This window comes from Haematobia irritans, chromosome 2, assembly GCF_050003625.1.
Source record: "Haematobia irritans isolate KBUSLIRL chromosome 2, ASM5000362v1, whole genome shotgun sequence".
Taxonomy (NCBI): Eukaryota; Metazoa; Arthropoda; class Insecta; order Diptera; family Muscidae; genus Haematobia; species Haematobia irritans.
In genome coordinates this window covers 85,952,269-85,971,997 of record NC_134398.1, presented here as the reverse complement: position 1 = coordinate 85,971,997, position 19,729 = coordinate 85,952,269, and the positions used below count along the sequence as shown (strand labels likewise).

At 31.9% G+C, this 19,729-nt stretch overlaps 1 protein-coding gene and 1 long non-coding RNA gene across 17 annotated transcripts in view; both read left to right on the top strand.

The window, feature by feature from the left end:
* Positions 1–2,810: 2,810 nt before the first annotated feature.
* LOC142225694 (uncharacterized) lies at positions 2,811–4,360 on the top strand. Its single transcript, XR_012719365.1, has 3 exons — positions 2,811–3,582; positions 3,647–3,752; positions 3,818–4,360. It is a non-coding gene; the product is annotated as an uncharacterized LOC142225694 (long non-coding RNA).
* A 4,440-nt stretch (positions 4,361–8,800) lies between these two features.
* The window catches only part of Nhe3 (Na[+]/H[+] hydrogen exchanger 3), a 235,270-nt gene continuing 224,341 nt past the window's right edge, over positions 8,801–19,729 (top strand). For 8 of the 16 annotated variants that reach the window (XR_012719364.1, XR_012719363.1, XM_075295529.1 and 5 more), the window contains exons 1-10: positions 8,801–9,351; positions 14,721–14,845; positions 14,906–15,094; positions 15,148–15,437; positions 15,505–15,646; positions 17,703–18,011; positions 18,070–18,181; positions 18,251–18,404; positions 18,475–18,526; positions 18,716–18,748. Coding sequence is in view for 14 of the 16 variants with exons in the window: in XM_075295529.1 (XP_075151644.1) it covers positions 9,072–9,351; positions 14,721–14,845; positions 14,906–15,094; positions 15,148–15,437; positions 15,505–15,646; positions 17,703–18,011; positions 18,070–18,181; positions 18,251–18,404; positions 18,475–18,526; positions 18,716–18,748 (1,686 nt within the window). In the remaining 2 variants the exon portion in view is untranslated. The remainder of the gene's footprint in view (positions 9,352–14,720; positions 14,846–14,905; positions 15,095–15,147; positions 15,438–15,504; positions 15,647–17,702; positions 18,012–18,069; positions 18,182–18,250; positions 18,405–18,474; positions 18,527–18,715; positions 18,749–19,729) is intronic. The other 8 variants (XM_075295530.1, XM_075295523.1, XM_075295526.1 and 5 more) reach the window with 2 other exon arrangements.

The following is a 19,729-nucleotide window of genomic DNA, read 5'->3' as shown; positions in this document are numbered from 1 at the left end:
GTAACAAATCAAACTGCGATCCGAGGAACGATGGAGCGTAAATTGAAAATAAAACTAATTGACAAAAGGAACGATGAAAACGAAAGAGATGGAACTAGTGACAGTCGTTCCTTTTAGTGAACCGTTCATTGGAACTAGTTCGTTCCGGAACGACACAAGCAGGGTTGCCATTTTGGTCCGATCGGACCAAAATTGGTCCAAAAAATTATTAAATTTTTAATTTGGTCCGATGGTCGGACCAAATGGAATATGGTTGATTTTGGTCCATTTTCGTCAAATCGTTAATTTGTCCAAAATTTTTAAATTTCGACAAAATTTTCTGTAGAAATAAAATGTTGACAAAATTTTCTATAGAAATAAAATTTTGACAAAATTTTCTATAGATATAAAATTTTGATAAAATTTTCTATAGAATTAAAATTTTCTATAGAAATAAAATTTTGACAAAATTGTCTACAGAAATAAAATTTTGACAAGATTTCCTTAAGATATTAAATTTTGACGCAATTTTCTGTAGAAATAAAATTTTGACAAAATTTCCTTAAGAAATTATATTTTGACAAAATGTTCTGTCACCCACAAGCGAATTACTTGGGTTGTGGTATCTTCAATCGTTTTCTAAATTGTGAGTTAGTCCATACGTGGTATACATTAGACAAAAAAAAAGTATGTGTAGGTAAGTCTCCAAATAATTACGAATCGATATGGACTTTTGCACGGTACGTAGGGAGCCAGAATTGAAATATGGGGGTCGCTTATATGGGGGCTATATACGATTATTGGCTATATACAATTATTGATATGATTGTTAGATACCATATACTAACACCATGTACCAAATTTCAGCCGTATCGGTTGAAATTTGCTTCTCTTAGAGGATTCGCAAGCCAAATCGGTGGATCGGTTTATATGGGGGATATATATAATTATGGACCGATGTGGACCAATTTTTGCATGGTTGTTAGAGACCATATACTAACACCATGTACCAAATTTCAGCCGGATCGGATGAAATTTCCTTCTCTTAGAGGCCCCGAAAGCCAAATCGGGGTATCGGTTTGTATGGGGGCTATATATAATTATGGACCGATGTGGCCCAATTTTTGCATAGTTGTTAGAGACCATATACTAACACCATGTACTAAATTTCAGCCGGATCGGTTGAAATTTGCTTCTTGGTGGAGGGTATAATTAAGGCAGACTAATTCGATTAATTTTGGAAAACATAGTGACGATTTAAATAGCATGTCAAATTTTCATAAAACTAATATTAGCAAAAGACCAGGGTTGCCATTTTGGTCCGATCGGACCAAAATTGGTCCACAAAATTATTCAATTTTTCATTTGGTCCGATGGTCGGACCAAATGGAATATGGTTGATTTTGGTCCATTTTCGTCAAATCGTTAATTTGTCCAAATTTTTTAAATTTCAACAAAATTTTCTGTAGAATTAAAATTTTGACAAAATTTTCTATAGAAATAAAATTTTGACAAAATTGTCTACAGAAATAAAATGTTGACAAAATTTCCTTAAGATATTAAATTTTGACACAATTTTCTGTAGAAATAAAATTTTGACAAAATTTCCTTAAGAAATTAAATTTTGACAAAATGTTCTGTAGAAATAAAATTTTCACAAAATTTTCAATAGAAATAAAATTTTGACAAAATTTTCTATAGAAATAAAATTTTGAAAAAATTTTCTATAGAAATAAAATTTTGACAAAATTTTCTATAGAATTAAAATTTTGACAAAAATTTCTATAGAAATAAAATTTTGACAAAATTTTCTATAGTAATAAACTTTTGACAAAATTTTCTATAGTAAAAAAATTTTGACAAAATTTTCTGCAGAAATAAAATTTTGACAGAATTTTCTATAGAATTAAAATTTTGACAAAATTTTCCATAGAAATAAAATTTTGACAAAATTTTCTGCAGAAATAAAATTTTCTACAGAAACAAAATTTTGACAAAATTTTCTACAGAAATAAAATTTTGACAAAATTTCCTTAAGATATTAAATTTTGACAAAATTTTCTATAGTAATAAAATTTTGACAAAATTTTCTGCAGAAATAAAATTTTGACAAAATTTTCTATAGAATTAAAATATTGACAAAATTTTCTACAGAAATAAAATTTTGACAAAATTTCCTTAAGATATTAAATTTTGACAAAATTTTCTATAGAAATAAAATTTTGACAAAATTTTCTATAGAAATAAAATTTTGACAAAATTTTCTATAGAAATAAAATTTTGACAAAATTTTCTATGGTAATAAAATTTTGACAAAATTTTCTGCAGAAATAAAATTTTCTACAGAAATAAAATTTTGACAAAATTTTCTACAGAAATAAAATTTTGACAAAATTTCCTTAAGATATTAAATTTTGACAAAATTTTCTATAGTAATAAAATTTTGACAAAATTTTCTGCAGAAATAAAATTTTGACAAAATTTTCTATAGAATTAAAATATTGACAAAATTTTCTACAGAAATAAAATTTTGACAAAATTTCCTTAAGGAATTAAATTTTGACAAAATTTTCTATAGGAATAAAATTTTGACAAAATTTTCTATAGAAATAAAATTTTGACAAAATTTTTTATAGAAATAATGTTTTGACAAAATTTTCTATCGAAAAATATTCTATCGAAGTAAAATTTTGGAAAAATTTTAACTTTTAAATTATATTAATTTAATTTGGAAAAATGGTCCGCTGGTACGAATTTTGGTCCAATTTTGGAAAAATATTGGTCCAAAATAAAAATTCGTTGTGGCAACGCTGGACACAAGACTAGACACCAACGAATTAAGTTTGTTGATGAATGAGTCCACTGCTGCGCATGATGTAAAAGTTAGCATAACACCGGAATTATATGTTTGTTAGATGGGCGTTACAAATTGACGGTATCCATTTGGAAAAGCTGAAGAAGACGACAATGTACCACATGTCGTTAAAGCTGTTGCCGAACGTGGTAAGACACAATTATTAGTGTCCAGTGCTGTGTGAGGTTTGGTTGCAAAACAATTTAAAAACTGGTAGAAAAAACTTTTCAAAGCAATTATCATGAATGCGTGTGTGTAAACAATCTAATCAGCTGCTGCGTATACATATGTAATAATTTTATGACGTTTGGCGATGTTGTCAATTAAATTTCGGAGAAATAAACGAAATCTATTGTCAACACTCTCTAGGGATGCCAGACGTGCTCTTTTAAAGAGCACATGTGCTCTTCCCAATAAACACAAGATGAGCGTTTTTCAAATGCAACAACTTTTCAGTTTGAGGGTAAATATAATTTTCAACATAAATTCAACTTGACTTGAAATAGCTCATCTTCAATACATCTTCAAATTGTTTGCGAATTACTTCCAATTTGCCAAAATGTTGACGAAATCTTTGAAAAGGTGTTGAAGATAATATGAGAAAACTTTGACAAAACACTACCCTAAAATGCAACGAAAAAACCATGTGGTTTTTAATACTTATTTGTGCAACGAAGTTCGTGGTCAATTGCAAGAAATAAAAAAAATGGAAAATTTTAGACAAATAACCAAATAGTTTATAAAAAAAGGTAAGTGAAAATAATAAATGAAATAAAACTTTAAGGAAGTCACTAAATGTATATCTCTTTGCAGAAAACTAAAATTATGGAGTCTACGTTCTTGAAAACATTAAAACGCTGACCGATGAAAAAATGGTGGACAATTAACTGGAACTGCTTCAAAAAGTTTATAATAATTGGTACGTCAATATGAAAAATTAAATCAAAACTTTAGAGAAGTCACTAAATTTTAATCTCTTTGCAGAAAACTAAAATCTTTGGATGCTACATTCTTCCAAACATTAAGAAGCTGACCAATGAAAAATGAATGGCTTATCGACAAGAAAAAGTTTCCAGAAACATTATAAGTGCAACCAATTAAAATGGTTAAAAACAACAAATTGTTGAAATCAACAACTTCTGGATGAAAATGTGCATCACATCGTCAGTTTAATTCATATGCTATTATCAGTTTAAAATGGATATTTTGTGAATTCCTTCTGCTGGAAATCAATTCTAACACGCGGTCCTGTACGTTCCTAATTTCAAATTGCCCGCATGTTAATAAATTGTAATGCTGTTTTATGACACCAAAAGGAAGGAAATCGAATTATCAATGCAAAAGTGTTTACTAATAATGTTTAAGATATTTAACGTTTTGTTGTTTGTTTTTTTTTTGTTCTTATTTGTTGATATGTTTAATAAGATTATTATTTATCAATTGGTATTGTAGTGTATTATGTAGTGTAGTGTATTATTATATATTTTATTTTGATAAAAATGAATAAATTATACAAAATTAATAGAATTTTGGCTTTGACTTTCAATTTGAAGTGGGGATATCATTCATACAAATTTAGGTTGAAATGTATTTGCAACGATGTTAATTTTGAATTTGACTCGCATCGAAAATTATTTGACAAATTATTGAGTAGCGATGCATTTCAATTTGAGGATAACACTTGAGATATTATTGTTAATGTGTTGAATTTCACTGTTGAGGGTAATGTCTGTTTTTTGTTGAGAACGCGATTTTCTCAACAATTTCTCAACTTGAATATTACCCTAATCCTTTGAAAAAATGTTTGAAAAATTGTTGAAATTTAGCATTTTTCAAACGTTTGTGTTTATTGGGTTTTTTACAAAATGTGCTCTTAAAACAAGACAGGCCAAAAGAGCACGGAAAGTGCTCTATTTTTAGTTAAGTGCTCTTTTTATGCATCACAACAAATATTAATCCAAATCGATTCAATAAATGGTAAAAGTAAACTGAAAATACGTAAATGTTACACTAATGGTGTTTTCTTTTCTGAAAAAAGGGCTTTGCCTTCATTTTGTCTGTACAGAATGCGCATTTTTAAAATGTTACCAGCAACCTAAAAAAATGCTATCATTTCAGCGGGCAGAAAAGAATTCAAAGAAGGAAACAGGGCAATCGCAGCACTCTCGTTTGTAGGCAGTGCTGAAAATGCCCTTAATTTGCCTCTATGCGTGGCGCTATTTTCACAACAGAATGCGAAGCCTTTTCGCACTTTTGCCTGCTTTTTTAGAAAAGAACCTAAAAAGTAAATTTTCCGGGCAAAATGCAAAAAAGTGCGCATTTTTTACAAGAAAAGAAAGCGCCATAAGAGATTTTCCTAGCCGTTATTTTCTAACTAAATAGTGTTTTCAAAGATTATCTGATTTAACAACATGTCTATATGCTTCCTCTTTTTCCAATAGGCTCATGAGTTTAGCTCCATACATGTATGAGAGAGTTGGGAAAAAATAGGTATGATCAAGAACAAGAGGCAATTTGGACATCTTGTTATAATTACAGTCTTTGAGTGTTTTACTTTATATATGAGAGTCGTAGAAGAGCACGCCGATGTTGCTTCTTCACTTTGTACTCTGTTCTAAATGTAAACAAACTTTTTCTATAACGTTTTTCACGAAAACACCAAAAAATGACTTGCAAAGTATTGTAAAAAAATAAGCTTGAGTTGAAAGTGGGTTATTTATGTTTATGGTATGAACCTTTTTTGGAATTAAATGTTTTTCTTTTATTTGAAAAAGTGTGCTCTATTTTTTTCGTATGTGCTCTTTTTATAAGCTGAATGTGCTCTTTTTGCCTCTTCAAAATCTGGCATCCTTAACACTCTCATTTTTCAACGCGAAAGAATGATTTAGGGACTTTTTTTTTCGTGCCAATAAACATAGTACCTACCTTTATGAGATATGAAATTGCAAGCTTTTGCTAGAGATTTTTTTCCAAGTAAAGTCTTGCAAACCACAGAATACGTTACCACCTGGTTATTGATAACAAACAAAGTACCAATACAATGTACATGTTGGGAAACTACGATTGGAAGTTAAATATACAGGATTCGTTTTTTTTTTTCAATGTTTTAGCAGCTGAAATTTTCAATGTGCAAATAGTTACTGGATACCGTTCTTGTACTTTTCAGCAATTTTAAGCAAAGAGTGTAAAATACACCCTTACTCTCTTGCTAGTTTTTACTGGAAAAGTACGCGAAGTACGGTAGCAAAAATTTATTTAAGTCTACAACAACAAAAACAGGGCTGTGAACACAAATTTTAAACCAGCTAATCGCTTTTAAAAATAGTTAATATATGTTCCAAATATTCCTCAAATAAATTGTTTATTATTTACAGACCTTTTAAAACTTTTACGCACACAATGATTGTAATAAATTAAATGTTTGCTGCCAAAATATGCTTTTGACAACCCTGTTATTTTCATTAGAGGTGCGTACCAGCTTTCGAAATTGAACGCCTCCGAAAATTTCGTTAGCATAAATAGCAATGCATTTCTTATGGGAATGAAATTTTTCGCTATAGGTGCATACCGGCCTTTACGAAATTGAACGCTACCGAAAATTTCGTTAGCATAAATAGCAATGTATTTCTTATGGGAATGAAATTTTTCGCTAGAGGTGCATACCGGCCTTTACTGGAAGTAAAAATTTGGAGAGAAACTACATTTGACAGTTATCGATAGAGAAATTGCAAGTTTTTGCTAGAGATTTTTTCCCCAGAAAAATCTTACAAATCGTAGCATACGTTGCCGGCTGGTTGTCGATAACAAACAATCGGAAGTTTAAGAAGCATGATTTGATTTGATATTAAGCGAAATAACTATGTTTACTATCACAGTTAGCGATTGTTGCAGTAGCACTTACGAGTCTGTGGTAGCGATGAGGATGAAATGGAACTTTGAAATACTGGCAAGGTAAGGGCCGTTTGTACAGAATGAAGACTCCAATTTATTAATAAATAATGCTAAAAGGCCACAAATTTAACAAATTTGAATTAGTTTTTCGGGATCCCGAAAATTTTCGGGATTCAAAATAAAAAATACCGGAATTCGGGATTAATCCTCTCCCGAAAATCCCGGGATTTCTGGACGGGATTTATCCCGGGTGACAGCCCTGATTTTAAACCAAAGACCATGACTCAATAAAGAGGTTGAATTACGACTACAAAACAAAAATTTCAATATATTGTTTACAATTTTCAAAAAGTCAAAATCAGCTGATAAAAAAATCGTATGGCATTTGTAAAAGTGGCAATTATTTATTATTTCATTTGTCCTGAAAAAAATAAATCAAATCCAGAGAAAATTTAAGGTTAACATTTAAGGAACGCCGATATGAGACAAATAAGACTATAATACTCACCAAAGATAAGAATGGAATGGCTCTTCGCCAGCTATTAACAAAAACAGTTCATGATGCTGTTTAAACTGATGTGCGTGGTATTCTGGGACCGGAATACGTTATCAAGATACTAAAGTCGAATAACTCTCCAGCTATGAATGCGTGTGTTTGTTTTAAAGGGTGATACGGTCAAAATTTGGTCAAGGGAAAACGCGTATAAATCGGTGAAATCGTTGATTTAACAAATCAAATTAAATTTATTTTTCAAGTTCAATTAGTATAAAATTCAGGAAAGCTATTCAGTTAGGCTTTCGCTTTTCCAAATCCGAATTGCCGGGCCTCACGCTTGACACCTGCCATCAGATTTTGTACAGCCACCTTGTCCACCTTCTTCGCCGCAAAAAGCCAGTTTGCCTTGAACTGCTGCTCGTCCTTAGCAGTTTTTTGGTCTTCTTTAGGTTCCGCTTGACAATAGCCCAGTATTTCTCAATTGGGCGGAGCTCCGGCGTGTTGGGAGGGTTCTTGTCCTTGGGAACCACTTGCACGTTGTCGGCGGCGTACCACTCCATGGCCTTTTTACCGTAATGGCAAGATGCCAAATCCGGCCAAAACAGTTCGGAACAACCGTGTTTCTTCAGCAAAGGCAGCACACGTTTATTCAAACACTCTTTCACGTAAATTTCTTGGTTGACAGTCCCGGAAGCTATGAAAATGCTGCTTTTCAAGCCACATGTACAGATATTTCTTTGCGAACTTTGACAGTTTTATGTGCTTGAAAATATCTGCTACCTTTCCCCTTCCTTTTGCCGTATAAAACTCCTGTACCGGAAGCTGCTTGTAGTCGGCTTTGACGTAGGTTTCGTCGTCCATTACCACGCAGTCAAACTTCGTCAGCATCGTGGTGTACAGCCTCCGGGATCGCGCTTTGGCCGTCGTATTTTGTTTATCATCGCGATTTGGAGTCACTACCGTCTTGTAAGTCGATAGTCCGGCTCGTTTTTTGGCTCGATGCACGGTTGAAGACGATACACCCAGCTTATTTGCGGCATCTCGAAGAGAGAGGTTAGTGTTTCGCTTGAAACTACCGGCAACTCTCTTTGTCGTCTCAGCGGCTTCCGGTTTTCGATTTCGCCCCGATCCAGACTTCCTGGCTGTCGACAAACGTTCCCAAAACCCTTTAATTACCTTTGTAACGGTTGATTTGGCAACTTTTAGCCAGCTTTGCGTACGAGTAGCTCGGATTTTCGCGATGCGCGAGCATAAATTTTGATGATTTAACCTCTTTGTTCAGCCATGCCAAAGACTCAATATCACAACCTTTTGCCAAATTTTATGTAAATCGGTAGATCCCTTGAATTAATACACAGTTTGGGGGCCAAATACCCCACTTTGCGCTTGCAGGGTAGGTACCCGAACGCAGCTTATATAGCTATCGATAAACGAAGAATGTTGTCAACATTTTTTTTCTTTAATACGCTCCAATCATTCTGTTGCCCGCAACAGATGTTTGAAAATTTTCGATAAATGTACTTTTTAGGGATGGTGGGTCTTGTGAACAAATGAACGCTTTTGAATTTGATTTTATTTTCCTGTTTAAAGGGGAAGAGGGCATCAAAGGAACGGATTTTATTAACTGGTAAACATATTGAGAATAGCAATGCAAAATAATAATAATCAGTTTGGAGTTTTGTTGAGTTAGTCACCAGGCGAAAATTGTGCTATATATAACACTAACTCGGTATTAAAACTTTCCGTTACAACAAAAATAAAAAAGCATATTGATTAGTTCAACCGAAGAATTTGCTTTTTCACAAGAGGAAAATTTAGTCGTAGAACGTTTGGCATAAAGGACCATAATCAATGGTGATCTCTTGGCAGACAAGGAATAATGTTAATATCCCAGGCAACTTTTCTCATATGTTTGCCTTTTCACTTCTATGGATAGCTTTTTTATGTACCAGTTGTGATGCAACTGCAACGGATATTGCACTTGACGCCAAGGCAACATTAACACATCGAATAGACAGTCTGAATCTCCTTGTTTACACCTTCCTTCTAACATTGACTGTCCTGACAATATGGTTGTTCAAGCACCATCGTGTCTCTTGGCTTCACGAGACCGGCCTGGCTGTGATTTATGGTAAGTATTAATTATATGGAATATTTCCTTTAGTGTTCGTTTGCAGTCAAACTCATTAGTTTCTTTGTTATTGGTTTCTTCCATCTACAATGTGTCAGCCATTTAATGCGATTTAAATAAAAAAAAATATTTGCTGACTAAATCTATTGCGTTTTTGTTTGTGCGTTGCACAAAAAGGCAAGTTCCCGTCTCAGTTTATAGTATAAGGTTCTAGTTGAATATCCCTTGTGTATGTGATAACACCGGAAGCGATACCAGCGTGATGAGGTCCGTGGGACCCACAATGAAAAAAGGATGGTAGAGAGGTTCCTACGATATATTTCGATTATTTACTATAGGTGGACTCTTCTATGATGCACAAATTGCATATATAGATATTTGTTTGTAAATGTAGAGTTTTCATTAATTTTTAGTAGGATACAGATAATGTTAAAATTTTTTTATAAGTATTTTAGAAGCCCTGATGTTTGTCGCAGGCGTGGTACCTATAAATATCCTTATACGTACCAAGCAACAATATATTGTTTTGGTAGTTAAATGTTCTGAATAAACTGGATTTTTGAAGGAATCCCAATACTATTTTTTAGTGGAGTTCGTTTTGTTCGCAGTATTATGTTCATAGTGTTTGCTTCAAACTTGGTCCAAATTGAGGCAAATTTTGCCAAATACCAAGAGCCGATGGGTCTGGAACATGTATAGAAATATAAAAACTTAGATCGACCACGATTTCAATGAAGTTCAAATAATTTTTTTGCACTTGTAGTATCACTATATATCCGTAGTATCACCGATATATAAATTATGACTATCAAGCAACGAAACGAATGGAAACTTCAAAAATGACAAATTCGGTATTTTCTGAAAGGATGTTAGAGTTATTAATTGTTGCAAATACAAAACTCGCAATATCATTACGCTGCTTTTTAAACTGCTCTAAAACCACTAATGTAATTAGTGGTAGGTCCAACCTCATCACGCAGAATCGTACTAAAATTTTTCAAATACCTATAAAAACCGATTTATTTATTCAATCACATAAAAATGTAAAGCTTTCAACTTAAAACACTTTAATCAGTCAAAAACCATCACGCTGTAAATCAAATAAAAGAAAAAGTTATGTATGAATAAAAATCAAAAAGGTCAAGGGATATACACATCTGTGGATTTATGACAAAGCCTCATAAGTCTAAAAACTCAATTTTACAAGAGAGCGAAAATACACCTTTAAGGAGTCACAAAAACTTCTGTAGAAAAGATCTGGAAAATGTTTAATATTTATGTAATAGACCTTTTCGATAGCTCATTTTTAGAATTTGCCAAAACCACCTAGCACCCTCCGATTCAGACAAAGTTAGGAATTGCGAACTTATTTTGTTTTGTCATATGATATTTTATTTTAAAAAATGACATCTCTGTTTATGGTGTTTTGTCGCATTGAATCTTGATAATGTTCTGACTAAAAAACATCACAACTAAAGTTAAATATGTGCTTATCAAGGCAGATTTAGTAAGGTAGTTTTAGTATTACAAAAACAAGAATGTCAGTCGCCATATTGAAACTTTGATTGTCAGTAAAATTGAATTAAATTTCCCAATTATTGAACAATATGTTCAACAAGTGGTAAATTTAAAATAGTGGAAATCTGGAAATGTATCGATGTAACAGGTTGGCTGATAAGTCCCGGGTCTAACACATAGATGGCGTCGCTAGATTTAAATGCATATTATTTTTATATAGTACCAACCTTCAAATGATTCGTGTCAAAATTTGACGTCTGTAAGTCAATTAGTTTGTGAGATAGAGCGTCTTTTGTGAAGCAACTTTTGTTAATGTGAAAAAAATGGAAAAAAGGAATTTCGTGTTTTGATACAATACTGTTTTCTGAAAAAATTCACGAAAATTTTTCCAATTAAAATTTTAATTGAGTTTTTAAAACTATTCAATTAAAAATTTAATTGATTCAACAAATTTTTTTAATTGAATCAAAAATCAATCACAAAAATAATAGTATCAATTAATTTTTTAATTGGATCAATTAACTTTTTAATTGACCTTCAATTAATTTTTTAATTGATACTATCATTTCTGTGATTGAAGACATTTCAATTAAAAATTAATTGGATCAATTAATTTCGTGATTGAATCAGAAAATTTTTTTTTTGTGTGTGGTATTTGGTAGGGGGAGATGACAAGCCCATAAAACCCTTTAGCTACGCCTATGCCATTAAGCAAATACCGACAATCGAAGTTCTGCTCAAATGAAAAAATTGTAATCACCAGCTTTAAACTACCTTCCTAAATATATCTTAGTGTTTATTTTTTTTTTTGTTTTTCGACAATATACCATGACTCGAAATATGTTGTTTTGTAAAAAAATGTCAATTACACAAACCTTATGTTGTTTTGTCAAAAGTATTATACAAATATTTCGATTTTACTTTACAACATATCATGAGATATGTTGTTTTGTCAAACTTAAACATAAAATATTTGCGAGTTATGTTGTTTTCACCATTCTATATCTCCCGATCTAGGGCAGATATCAAAAATTTGTAAACACAGAAAGATGCGCCATCAAAACCTATACACAACATCCAAGTTTGGAGAAATTGTGCTGCACAAAAAAAATCTGATTCAATCACGAAATTAATTGATCCAATTATTTTTTTATTTGAAATGTCTTCAATCACAGAAATGATTGTACCAATTAATTAATTAATTGAAAGTCAATTAAAAAATTGATTGATCCATTTAAAAAATGAATTGATCCTATTAAAAAATTAATTGATACTATTATTTTTTATGATTGCTTTTTGTTTCAATTAAAACATTTGTTGAATCAATTAAATTTTTAATTGAATATTTTTTAAAACTTAAGATTTTAATTGGACAAATCTTCGTGAAATTTTTTTCTGTGTATCTCGGCTTATGGGGTTTTGTAATAAGTTCACAGATATAAATTCAACTATAAACTTGCAGGAAACATACTGTGGATAGTTATAATGGTTGGTAGGTCGCCAATTCCAATATATTTTAAATTTAACTAAATGGAAAAATTGCATTTGGCATTACAAATATTTCATTTACATACAGTGTTGTAAATTAACATTAATTGTGACTTAATTTGATACGGATTGGAATGATCAACTGTTTATCAAAAAATCTATCAAATTCGACTTTTAAGAGGCGAAATGTCGACATTGAATTAAAGGATGTTCGTAGAAGTTGTCATTTATTTTAAATTGTTTAGACATTTTTAGACATATAGTGAATATGAATAGTTTCACTGCGATATATTATCCCATGCTAGAGACATTGACACAGAAACCTGCATTGAATATTTTACTCCATGAAGAATGGATGTTCCACCGCGCACTTAAATCAACTACTCCTGCTTTCAAAGGATTCTTATTCAGAAATGTTTTAGAAGTGGAACTTTGGTCTGATGTTTCGAGTCACGTCCATCTCAGCCGGCGATCACGGGATCCCCATTAGATTTATTAAAATATTTCTGTCCATAGTACACCAAATTTGCCACTTTTTTGCCGGTGCCACTAAGTGTGATACTTTTTACGATTTTGTGCCACTTTTCCAAAAGTTTCAAGTTTATGGGAAGTTAACATCATAAATAGATGCGTTATTCAAAAATTGGATATTGTGTACCAACCATAAACAGATGTCGTCCGTTAATTCTTAATATATGTGAGCGGCTATGATTCAATTTATGTTATGTCCAATTAATTGTGGAGTTAAATATCGTTTCTATGATGATATGATAATTATGAAAATGTTTAAGGTTTGTAGTATGGAATAATACAAAATTCTTAAGTTTTTTTTGGTACATATAAGTTAATAAAAAAAATGTGCCACTTTTTAAAAATAATTGTGCCACTTTTTTTGACGTTTGCCACTTTTTGAAAATTCCCAACGGTAACACTTTTCCTAATAGAAAATTTAATTATTTCTTATAACTTTAATTATTTCTTATATGAGTTTTTTCTAGTTGTGAGTTGGGATTTTAGCTCGATAAGCCATGAAGTTCTTTTTTATTGGTTGTCGTTATCGACATGCAGTTTGTTGAAATCATTCCTCATAGAAAGGTTTTATTTTTCATTTATTTTATTTAATACACAATTTTTATTTTATTTTCAAACATCAATACATAGGAAGCCTAATAAAGCCTATAATACATTTATTGTAATATTGCCTACTACGACTAAGTTGTAGTATAACTTATTTAATTCTAAATTCCTTATCGACGATAAATATATTCGTGCCTGTTCTGGCACACACATGTATAATTTTTGTGTGGTGTCACACTTAAAAGGTGTTCTGGACTACACTTTACACCGTCACAGACCTGATTTAAAAAATCCATCTACAATTTGAAACAAAATTTCTTCTCACTGGTGTGTAAATTTGGGGCGTGTTTTTTGTCAGTTGTTTTTCATGTGTTCGAAACCGTAACGTTGCCACAATTTTTAAAAGACAACAACGTTTTAAGCAAAATTTTGATTGATTTTTGTGAACAATGTTTGCTTTCCTAAACAAATCCTAGTTTCTTAATGAAAATAGAGGACGCTTCCGGAATCAATTCTACAAAATTAATGGGCTAATAAAGGCGTATTTCACCAAATGTATTGCATGAAAAATATGACATGTGGTAAGAAAAGGAAAAATTTCTTAGTGAATTAGGCAAATGATCATAAACGAAGAACTCGAATCAAAAAGACTTTTCATATATCGAAGAATGTATGATAGGGACATCAATTTGAACATTTCGCGTTGAATTTATAAACGAAAATTTATTTACTAGAACTTCTGGTTTTCTTGATTGCATAATCTTAAAAAAATGAAGAACGGTACGCAGTTTCAAGTAATTGGGAAAAGTGCAACCAAGAAAATCAGAAGTACATGCATGAATACGATCATGATGATACCATTTAACATCATATATATATAGCGGACAATTCTGTGGACCAATTTCAATGCCATAGTTTACAAGAGGCATAAGTGAAGCATGGTCTAATTTACGTATATATCTGGTCAAACGGGCCAAATTTGTTCTCGATGTACATAAACTACGTATTCCAAATCTTGTCGTTTATGAGATGTAACGTATACGTACATGACTTCTCTAAACATTCCTTTGAATGGTTTTCCTCTCGAGAATGTAAGATGTTTGAACGTTTTGGGTATTGATGTAGACGATTAACTGAATTTCGACTTTCATATCTCCAGAGTAATTTCTAGGTCTACTTGCTACGGAAGGTTTATAATTCGGGAACCATACTGTCATTGAAACTTCTCACGGCTTTTTTTATTATTGTAGTTACTAGCTTCATTTCATACAAATGTTTACTTATAGGCTTGATCGTGGGAGCAGCTATACGTTATTCTGGCTCATCAACTCCCCTTGTACATCTAGAAGTTGAGCCTGAACCCGATACAAAGTTTAATCAAACACTTCCACCGGATACTTTGTGGTTAAAAGTATGACATATGCTTAGATATGCTTGTGGAGATGTATTCGTTTTTAAACTATTTTCTTAGTTTCCAGGCAAGCTGACCCCAAATGGAAGTGAACCAATGGATAATAAAACGTACGCCTATACATTTCGTAGTCAAGTTTACGATGTGGTGGAAAATGAAATAGACTTAAAAGCTACATTCGATCCTGAAATATTTTTCAATATTATTTTACCCCCCATTATATTTCATGCTGGCTACAGTTTAAAAAAGGTTGGATTTATATAAACAAAACGTTTGTAAACTTAACTGATTTTTTGTTCTAGAAATACTTCTTTCGCAATCTTGGCGCGATTTTAACATTCGCAATATTGGGGACAACATTATCGGCGTTCCTAATCGGTGCCCTCATGTACGGTTTTGTGAAACTGATGCCAACATACTTGAGTAGCAGTTTCACATTTCTGGACACGCTGTATTTTGGAGCGTTGATATCACCAACAGATCCACTAACAATTTTGGCAATATTTCATGATTTAAATGTCGACGTAAACCTCTATGCCCTGGTATTTGGTGAATCTGTTTTAAATGACGCCGTTGCCATAGTTCTTAGCGGGTGAGTACTATCTAATAAATTAAAAATATGGACTAATATAATATAAGCGTCACATTATTATTTTCAGTGCCATTCAGAACTATGGGGAACATTATTCAAGAACTGGAGAATTTGAGACATATGCATTCTTTAGAGCACTCAGTGACTTTTTTGGAATATTTATGTTGTCATTGCTGATTGGCGCTATGATGGGTTGTTTTACAGCATTGATATCCTTTAAAAACTATAACTTTATACTAACTTCGACATTGCAAAAAAAATCTTATCGGATATAATTCGTATGTGTTTAGCACACACAAACAATTTTTTTTTGATTTAATCACGATATTAATGGATCCAATTAATTTTTTAATTGAAATGTCTTCAATCACCGAAATGATAGTATTATTAAAAAATTAATTGAAAGTCAATTAAAAAAATTAATTGATCCAATTAAAAAATTATTGATACTATCAATTTTTGTGATTGATTTTTGATTGAATTAAAAAATTTCTTGAATCAATTTAATTTTTAATTGGATAGTTTTTAAAATTCAATTAAAATTTTAATTGGAAAAATGTTCGTGAAATTTTTTTCTGTGCACATGTCATGTTTAAAATCGAATGCCATTCTCTCCAGCATAAATATGGCAAAATTGTCCAATTATATGTTACGCTCTCAAATTCAGGCATTTAATGTTTCATAGATATACGTATCCTTGTAGTATTTACTAGAGGTCTATTTGTATATGAGTACACCTATCTAAAGTGTCGCAAAACAATTGCTACAAATTTGTATTAACAAAACATGTGATTAACTTCTTCTTACTTTAAATTCTTCAATACCAACGAATACATATTCCTCTTACGCTCTTACTCAAGAGTACTCATAGCGATCACGTCGAGTATGTTGCGAGAACAAACAAAACATTAGCTATGGGGCTAAATTTGCATTCATATGAAAAAACTTGCGACTAAGAGTTCGGAGTGATGGGGCACACTGCTATCAATTCCAAAATCTTACTAATGTTGCTTCATAGATACAGTAGCATTGTTGCTTCATACACACTGTACATAGTACAGGAGAAATTTAGCGACTACACCGTGCGAGGTACCGAGCAAAAACCGATATCACACATTAAAAAGCTAAAAATTCACCATCACTGTTATCACATTTAAATGTTTATTAAACTGGCGTTTATTTTGCTGGTTTCGACATTTATTTTTTAGTCAGGTTCTTTCCATTATTAATTTTAGCTTTAGATTAGCTTGGTGTGCTGGTGTGACTTATTTTCACGTTACACCAGCTATGCCATAGAGATAAACACGGAATCAGGCAGCACTCATTGGCTGCCACTGCCATTATATCTAACCAAAACTAACCTCTGACTTAATAATCATATTATGATTAATTGAAGTTATCTTCAGTGTTAAAGTGAAATCTCCAATGGCATTGCGAAGGAAATACGATTTACCCATTGCGTTTTCAGTCGGTGAGCAGAATTTCTCCATTTCTCCAAATATTATTGGGACCAAATGTTTGTGTTTAAGGTGTTTAAAATGTTAATTTAATAGTGTGTGTATTTCGTGGGAGATCATATTTCTCCGCGATGAAGATTGAGCGGATGGGTGAACCTCATCAACCAGTAATGATGAAAATCATTCTGAAATCATTCTTTCCCATCTGCATTGGTTTGGCCTTAAAGCAGGCCACAAAAGATAAAGGAAAGTTTAATTCTTTATCTTTTGTGGTGATCTCTGTATCAGAGCTATTATTATTTTGTTTGCTCCAATTTGTTTCAGTGATTCTATGATTTAAATGCCGGATTTTCAAAATTGCTATGGACTACTCTAACAGAAGTATGAGTAAATTAAAAACAACAATCTTAAGTCAAATGTTAATGTCAGTAGTTTAGCGTTATTTTCTATTAATGTGACTCCGTTTATGATCAAAGTGTTCTCATAGGAAACATTTTTCATATTAATTTAGTATTATTGTAGTTAGGGTTGCTTTATTTACCCCAATTTTCATGAAGCTCCGTTAATGTTACGTTAGCTAGCTAACTTTTTAACCGAACTATATAACTGTCATCTTGTCTATACATTCTATATGCCAGGTAGGAGCTTAACTGCTAGAAATTTTTCAGTTAAAGTTAACTGGAGAAAAGGTATTTGCAATTTTCTGTCTGTTCTGTCTGTTAACGGAGCTACATGAAAATGGCCGTTAATCGTTATTTTTATGATAATTGTATATCCATCTTGAAAATTTCCTTAACTCTTGAAACACTTGACTAAATTCACTCGTGTCCGAGATTTTCCTTTGTTGGAGTCGGCTCTTTTCGTCCTAATGTCCTACAGTACATTTTTAATAGCAGAAGCTTCCGAACTGACTGGAGTCGTCGCCGTATTGTTCTGTGGAATTTGTCAAGCGCATTACACCTTCAACAATTTGTCTGAAAATTCTCGTACTCGTACTAAGGAAATATTTGAGCTGTTGAACTTTTTAGCAGAGAATTTTATATTCTCTTACATTGGGGTCTCTATGTTTACATTCCCCAAACATCATTTTGATGCAGTCTTCATAATAACAGGTTTCGTAAGTATAATATTTGAATATTGTTTATTGTTTATTCGTTTCGTTTAATAACTATTAGATATGTGCGGCTATTGGACGTGCTGTTAACATTTACCCTTTGTCCTGGCTATTAAATTTAAATCGTAAACCAAAAATTTCCACCAATTTTCAACATATGCTCTTTTTTGCTGGTATGTAGATTATAATGGATTAGATGCGAGTACGTTACGATATTCATTATATTATATTTGTTGTTTTAGGTCTGCGGGGTGCAATGTCATTTGCATTGGCAATCCGTAACACATTGTCAGAAGCAAGACAAACAATGTTGACAGCGACATCACTGATTGTAATCTTTACAGTGATAATACAAGGCGGAGCATCTAACTTTTTCTTAAATTGGCTTCAGATTCCGTAAGTTTTTAAGAACCTTAACTTACTAATCGAAAAAAAAAAAACAAACAAGCATCAAAATTCTTTTCAGAGTTGGTGTAGACGAAGAAATAGAACAATTAAATAATTATCAAGTTCGCAGTGTGAGTATTTGTTTTTATTCCTTCTTGACTTTATGTATGTTTGTTTGTTTACCTATGCAAAGTATTCCTTTTTGTTGTACAGTTCCGTTTTGCTCAAATATTTGCTTTTTTTCTATTTTTAATTGGTCGTTTTTCACTCTTGTCCTCATTGTTCTTTTTAAACAACATTTTATGCAATAATTATAAAAGGTCTACAACTCGATGGAAAACACAACAAATGCGGTATGTCTACATATCATCATTCTCCTAAATTATTTCCAGTGCTTTGTTTTATAAATGAAATTATTCCTAAACATAATTGAACTTAACAAATGAAAATCCAAGGCATATTTAAAAAGGCACAATCGACGAATTTTGTTAATTATAACACAAAAGAATTGGTTATAATGATAGTATTTGTCTGCTAAAAAGGAGTAATTCTGGTTGTTTCAAGCTAACATATATTACAAACATATTTGCTAGAAATTTTAATATTGCACAGTGATTTCAAATGGCAATTTTTTTTAGTAAAAATAATTTTAATTTTTTTTCTGATTTTTGTGTAAAATCTAAAGTGCTTTCTGTGGGTCCACCGGGCCGTCTACGGGCATTGCATATTAGTTACCTTTGAGGTTTTTGCTTTAACTGCGAAATCCGTGCACCGATTCTCACGATCTGTTCTTTGCAGGCTAGAACTTTACTTATGTGCTTTATTGAAAAATATTAACAATGTGGGGTCAGTATTTACAAAAACATTTTTTTTCTAAAAAGTTGCTGATGATGTAAAGGAAAGAACTTGAATACCAGTTAGGCAATAAAAAGTTTAAGTTCTCTATAAGCAGCAAGTAAAAAAAGTTATTCTAAAAAGGGAAAAACAACAATTACGAATGGTATAATATAGGCGTCTTTAAAAAATAGAAAATTAAGAATTTTTTAGCTACAAATCGTGAAGTCTACAACTTTTGATCTGAAGCACATAGGTAGGTTAGGTTGGGTTAAAGTGGCTTACTTAGACTATTCAGTCCATTGTATATTCTGAAGAAAATAAACTGATTTAAAAGCGGTCCTTCTATATCCTAAATACTGACTCCATTATGTTAATAGTGTGCAATAACATATGGTCCATACTTTGCGAAAATTAATCCAGCAAAGGCAGTGGAAATCGCAGTGTAATTGTGGATTTGGCATCTAAAACAAAATTGCACACACCCCAGGTGACCAACT